Source organism: Kryptolebias marmoratus, linkage group LG7, assembly GCF_001649575.2.
Source record: "Kryptolebias marmoratus isolate JLee-2015 linkage group LG7, ASM164957v2, whole genome shotgun sequence".
NCBI classification, from domain to species: domain Eukaryota; kingdom Metazoa; phylum Chordata; class Actinopteri; order Cyprinodontiformes; family Rivulidae; genus Kryptolebias; species Kryptolebias marmoratus.
The window spans coordinates 15,524,579-15,531,196 of record NC_051436.1 but is presented as its reverse complement, the minus strand read 5'-3'; the positions used below and the strand labels follow the sequence as shown (position 1 = coordinate 15,531,196).

The window sequence follows — 6,618 nt, the reverse complement described above, 5'->3', positions numbered from 1 at the left end:
CCGGGCTGGGTGCGCGTACGGCCCACAGTTACTGTCTCTTTAAATTTACCCAGGAGCCCCTTAAGGAGCCCCAGGGGCCCCTGGTCCGGCTCCCCACCCAGAAGACAAGCAAGAGCCCTAAAATACTTTCCAGGAGGCCTCGCTGGGGCGAGTCCGGTGCGAGCGGAGCCTTCTCACCGGCGGAATACGGGACTGGGTCCGTCTATGAAAAGTTAACTTGGCTCCTGTGCGGCCGGGGCGCGCGTGGGGGTGGCGGTGTGTGTGTGTGTGTTGGGGTAGGGGGGGACACTGGCTCCAAACAGATGGGCTCGTTATAGAGCGCCTGCCAGATGCGCGTCGAGCCGTGCCGAGCCGAACCATGATCCCGCTGTGACATGTTTTTCATGTGTGCGTGACACGAGGATGTCCCGCCGCGGCGCTCCGACCCCGTGAGGGAAGGAGAGGAAGGAGGCGAGCCGAACCAGGAGGCAGCAGCGGGAGAGCCGGGTCAGGGATGGACGAGGCGGCGGGGAGCGAACCAGTGGACCTCCGCTGCTCCGAGCAGCCGGAGCTGCTCTCATTAATAATAAGCGGAGAGGAGGAAGCGACGCGAGAGGGGAGCGACTTGGGAGGTAATAAAGGAACAGAGCCGTTCGCAGTATTGTTTTCTACAGCTGAGGGTGTGCGCGTGGTTGTCAGTGACACTGCCATTGTCAGTGAGACAGTTAATCCGTGTCAGGGACAAAGCCATGGAGCGGCATGGCCCCTCTGTCTCTGTGGCTCCTATAAACAAAGGCTCAGCGCACTCTGCTGCCATCTGGTGGCCAGCGGCGGAACACACACCTACACTGCAACCAACACAAACACTGACTTAAAAACACAGCGAACAAGTATCTTCTACAAACAGACTCTTTATAACCTGAATTCTGTAAAGGTTATGTAAAATATAAATTAAACCAGAATGCATTTGCTAATCTCACACAGTGCCTTTCCAGATTTGTAAGCTGCCCATGCCAGAGGCACTAATGTACCTCCATAACATCAGAGAGGCAGGCTTTTCAACTGTGCGCTGATAACAGGCTGGATGATCCCTCTCCTCTTTAGTACAGAGGACATTGTCAATGGTTTCCATAAAGAAGTTTGGAAACTATGGGCGAGTTTTGATTTGTCTGTTCCCAGAACAGTTCTCCTATTTCCCTCAGTCCATCTTAACTGAGCTTTGGTCCAGAGAAGACAGCAGAGTTTCTGGATGGTGTTCACATCTGGCTTCTTCTCTGCCTGATAGAGCTTTAAGCAGCATCAGTGGATGTCAGGATGAGCTGTGTTTACAGACAATGATCTGTGGAAGTGTTCCTGAGTCCATGCAGTGATGTCCAGAACAGAATCAGACCTGGTTTTACTGCAGTGGCCCCTGAGGGCCCAAAGATCACAGACATCCAGTGTTGACTTTCAGCCTCGTCTTTTGAGCTCAGAGATTTCTGCAGATTCTTAAAATCTGTTGATAATATTATGAGCTGTAGATGATGCGATGTTCAGAGTCTTCATAATTTTCCATTGAGGACCATTATTCTAGTCAACCTCTGCCCATCATTACTTAAAAGAGATTCAGCCTCTTTAAAATGTTCTTTATATCCCCGGTCCTCTTACTGACCTGTTACCAGTTAACTTAGTTAGTTGTAAAATTCTCCTCCAGCTGTTTCTTATTTGTACCACTAACTTTCACAGCCTTTTGTTGCCTCACTTTAGAGATGTGTTGCTGCTATAAAATCTGAAACTACCTTTTTTATTTCCTAAAAATGCTCCAATGTCTTAGTTTATACATTTGATATGTTTACTAAGTTCCATTGTGAGTAAAATATGGATTTATAAGGCTTACAAATCATTTCATTTGGTTTTTATTTTCATTTTACACACTGTCCCCAGTGTGTCAGAGTTGATGTTGTAATGTACTAGCTTCATGTTATGGATGTGTAAAACAACAATTCAGATAAGTGATGAGCATTAATGCTATTAATTACATTTGCTTCACCCTCCTGAAGCCCTCAAAACACAGAGAGACAGACAATCAGAGGTAGACAATCCCCTATAACTTCAGGTTAATTTGGCCACAGGAGGGTTAAGAGTTCAGGTTTTTGTCCCTGACAGGGAAAATTAGGTTTTACAGTGGTTGTAAAAACACAACCAAGACCAGAGTAAGTGGTTAAGTAGAATGAACCGAGACATTAAACAAGAGAAACAGCAATAAAAATACTACAGTAACAGAACAAGAGAAGGGCCATGGTAGGTTGGTGGTCATAGCTTTGGTCTCGTAATCCTGATGCTGCAGGTTTTAGCCTATATTTGGCTCATATATATATATCTTCTTTGACGGAAGAAGAATAAAGTCCTTAAAAAAAGAGTGATCAGGATTAGACAGTATTCATTGTGCTTTTGGTAAAACTAGTTTGTCATAAGATTTGTGCGAGAGCGTGCTGCTGTCTGCCAAAATATGGTCTGGTAGTAGCTGAGACTGATAACCAACACATACTCTGAGCTCTAACAGATCTAATACAGTACAGTACAATACAGCTTCATTTAGAAAGCAGTTTAAAAACAATCTAATGAGAGATTTTACCAAAGCTTTCAGAAAGTAATCACTGGAGGCACAACTACAACTCACTGGAGTTAATTCCTATTAAGATGGCCGCTGCAGCTAATCGACAACGCAAAAATGGCTACGATTAGGTTTTTCGGATACTGAGCTAAAATCTGATGTTGTAATAACTCAATGCATACTCTGAGCGTGAGATCACATATTGTTATTTTAAAGGTGTGACCAAAACAACTCCATCATCTCTCAACACGAGATGATCCGAGGCTGAAACTCAAACTTGGATTAAAAGTGTCCCGTTGATCAGAGCTGAGGGCCGAGTATTAAAGGGGTTAACTCTTCCGAGCCGTGAGTGTCTGTAGATGAAACTCGTCTGTGTTCTGTTTTCTTTTCAGAAGGGAACAATCTTGCCAACGGCCACGGTGAGGAGGAGCCCCAAGCAGGCGTGGTCCCGCCGGTCCGGTCACCAGGCACCAGCTACTGGAGCATCACGGAGGGCCCCGACCACCCGCTCCTCCTCTCGCCAGCACCGGGGCCCTCGGGACGCAAACCCAAGGTGCAGAGGGCGTCACGTCCGGGCCTCAGCCGCATTCCGGGCCGTGATCACCGGCGCTACTACCACGAGTACTGGCGCAGCGAGTACCTGATGGACTTCGACCCGCAGAGGCACGGCATGATCTGCATGGTGTGCGGCAGCTCGCTGGCCACCCTCAAGCTCAGCACCATCAAGAGGCACATCAGGCAGAAGCACCCCGACTCGCTGCTGTGGAGCGCCGCCGACAAGGAGGTGATCCGCTCCGGATGGGAGAGCCACCTGAGCCTCGGGGGTCAGAGGTCATACGCCTCGGGTTCTGCACCGTCTCTCCAGGGAGAGGAGGACTCGATGCACTTTTGCCAACACGTTGCAGGTGGGTAGGACTCCGCTTCGACCGGACAGGCTTGGAGTTGTCTGGATCTCACACTTGGTGGCAGTATGGTTGTGTTTTTGTGTCTGGATGAGGAGGACAGGATCATTCAGGGAGGATGTGTTTGGGGTTAGAAGCAGGACTGAAGGATGGAAGCTCAGGTTTATGATCACAAAGCTCAGACTCAGCAATTAGAATAAAAACAAAAAATTTACACCTAATTTTCTTGTCTGAATTCAGAGCCAACATTCACGCCGTTGTTTTCCTCCTTATAGTTTCTTCCGTACATTTTTTGCAATCAGACTACTTCGTGCTATTTTAACCATCCACATATCTGAACATTTAGTTCAATCAGAAATAATCTATGAATTTTAGTATTTAAAGTAATAAGTATTTATTTAAAAAAAGCAAAAAAAAAATGCCTTCAACAAAACAACAGAGGCTGCACTCTTCATCAGAGTCCAACACTACACCAGATTTACTGTAAGATTTAATAAATATGGAGAGAATTCTAAGAGTGAAACAGTTTTATTTTACAAAAGGAAAGACTGTTTTTTATTTTCATATGAAAAAAACAGGTGAGGAAGTTTTAATAAGTTTTAAGTATTAATTATAAATGACCTAAAGACAGATTTTTTAGCACTTTTTACAAAATCATTTAAGATTCTCTTAAACTGAAACAGTTTTTGCAGTAATTGTTGTTGGAATTTGTCAATATTTATGAAATTTTGCCATATTTCTATTTATTTATTAAGATTTTGTTAAAACATTAAGGTGTTAGCTGAAAAAATGTTACACCAGTAAACACTGAATTTAAATAAGATGATAAAAAAAATGTGGAAAAATTGATTTAGTAGGACCCTACAATATATTATACAAACACAGAATATAAAGAGATAACTAATGAAGTGAAACAACCACCGCCTGGTGAGGAGACAGCTAGGGACAGGTGAGAGTGGGCGGGGCTGCAGAGAACTGAGACACACAGGGGAAGAGACACTGAGACAAAGAAAAGCATGTACACTGGGATTAAAAACCAAAACCACACATAAATACAGAACCTGGTGACCTGTAATGAACAGAATCAGCCTCCAGTTGGTGAGGTCCGATAAATAATAACATCTCATCAAAATAAATATTAGTACGTTTCCATAAAATTCAATTCTATCTGTTATTGATCGATTAAATGAGAGCGTCAGCAGTAGGAAGGAAAGTAAGTACACTCTTCGTACGTCCTGTTAGAGCAATAATTTGGATTTGTTTTATTTCTCTTGCCTCATAGTTGTACAAGACGTTAGGTAGTACTTTACGGAGCAGCCTGGGTGGTTTCCTCCTCCAAATAAAAACCAAGAATAAGACGACCGACCTTGTCAGAAAAAACTAAAAGGAGAAAAATTAGAATAATTTGAAGTAGATATAAGAAGCGTGAAGGGTTTTGGATCGTGTTGCAGGCATCAAATATCAAAACAAGTCAATATTTGCAAAAAAGACAATAAAGTTTATCCGTTTTTTACACATAACTATCTTGTCTTTTTGTAGTGTATCCAGTTGATTATAGGTTGAAAAGGATTTGCAAGTGACTGTATTCTGTTGTTATTTATGTTTCACACAATGTCCCAGCTTCTCTGGAATTGGGGTGATACTGGTTGCCCAGTAATAAAACTGAAGCTTAGGAAACCCGAGGCCACAGCCCTCCTCTGATATCTGTAAATCATTCCTCTTTATTCCTGCTCCCTCGCCTCCGCTAATGAATGAGAATGAACTTCTCCAGCTGTTCAAAGAATGATTTTGTTAAAAAGAGTGGAAAAAAAAGCGACTATACTGCATTCTGCTTTCTCTGTGGAGGAGATATCAAATTGTTTTACAGATTTACCTTTAATTGGAGTAAGTATGGGGTTGGATTAGCTACGTACTGTCTGTCATTATCAGTTATAGGGAGGTGTTTGCAGCTGGACGAACATGAACCGTTCCATATCTCACTTTCCCTAAAACTTATATCAGTTATATTAAAAACCAAGACAGCTAAAGATGTATTTACTGGGTTATGCATTTAACATCTATGAGTGAATGAGTCAGTGTTTATTTTCATCACAGTGTCAAAAACCTCTACAGTAAAAAGTTTTTGTGTAAAATAGGAAGATCAGCTTTGCTCTCCCATAGAGCTCGAGTCAAAAAAGTTCCCTTTGTCCTTGTTTTTTTATTACTGAATTAGTAATAAATGCCTTTTTTCCCCATGTAGAAGCAGAATCTCCAGACCCCGTTATGCCACCGGAGCAGCTCCAGCACCCCCCCACGCCGTCTCCGCGCTCTGTGGAGGGTGAAACGCTCCCGCCCCGAGAGGAGGCGCAGGAGCTTCCGGGGCCGTCGGCGCGGACGTTGGAGCGCTACCTGAACGACTCGCTGCACGCCTGGTTCCGCCAGGAGTTCCTGATGGAGTACGAGGCGGAGGCGGGCCGACTGCTCTGCATGGTGTGCGGGACCGAGCTGCCGTCCCTCCACCTGGACCACATCAAGAACCACGTGCTGGACTCCCACCCCAACTCCCTGGTGTACAGCTCCGAGGAGAAACACTGCATCCTGCAGGCCTGGGCTCAGACTCACGGTGAGAACATCACGCACGAAAAAAGGAACAAAAAATTAAAACATTTTAAAGAAAATGTGCAATCTACTAAATGCAATTTGACTCTTAATATGAAATATTGAGTGTTATTGATTTTTATTAGACAAAAAAAGTTGCTCATCACCCTAAACTTTAACACGTATGAACATCAGTTCACTGTTTTATTAGTATCCTATAATATCCTCATTAAATAACAGCCCAGCATTATTTGAATAAATGCATATCGCCCGCCACCTTTCATGCCAAAGTTTTGAACTGAGGATATCCTATGATGACAACGCTCTAGATATTTTGGTCACACCTTGAAAATCTATAAAGGTCACCTTTGGAAAAGAGATCCTGATCTCACTGAGTTTTTTAATTACAGCTAATGTGGTAAATATACAGGTGCTGGTCATAAAATTAGAATATCATGAAAAAGTAGATTGATTTCAGTAATTCCATTTAAAAAGTGAAACTTGTATATTATATTCATACATTACATACAAACTCATATATTTCAAATGTTTATTTCGTTTAATTTT

The 6,618-nt window shown here is 43.4% G+C and overlaps 1 protein-coding gene across 1 annotated transcript; it reads left to right on the top strand.

Annotated features, from left to right (window-relative positions):
* The first annotated feature begins 115 nt into the window (after window positions 1-115).
* On the top strand, window positions 116-6,400 carry si:dkey-106g10.7 (uncharacterized protein C11orf95). The gene is made up of 4 exons (XM_017427015.3): window positions 116-611; window positions 2,965-3,477; window positions 5,714-6,076; window positions 6,381-6,400. The coding sequence occupies exons 1-4, from the start codon at window positions 494-496 to the stop codon at window positions 6,398-6,400; spliced, it is 1,014 nt and encodes a 337-aa protein (XP_017282504.3). The 5' UTR covers window positions 116-493.
* Window positions 6,401-6,618: the final 218 nt, after the last annotated feature.

What these genes read in the sequence shown, in the direction of transcription:
- si:dkey-106g10.7 (XM_017427015.3), top strand. Translation starts at nt 494, where the DNA reads ATGGACGAGGCGGCGGGGAGCGAACCAGTGGACCTCCGCTGCTCCGAG. An exon ending in CTTTTGCCAACACGTTGCAG is followed by an intron (nt 3,478 to 5,713) that starts GTGGGTAGGACT and finishes TTCCCCATGTAG; the next exon opens with AAGCAGAATCTCCAGACCCC. An exon ending in GGCCTGGGCTCAGACTCACG is followed by an intron (nt 6,077 to 6,380) that starts GTGAGAACATCA and finishes ACAACGCTCTAG; the next exon opens with ATATTTTGGTCACACCTTGA.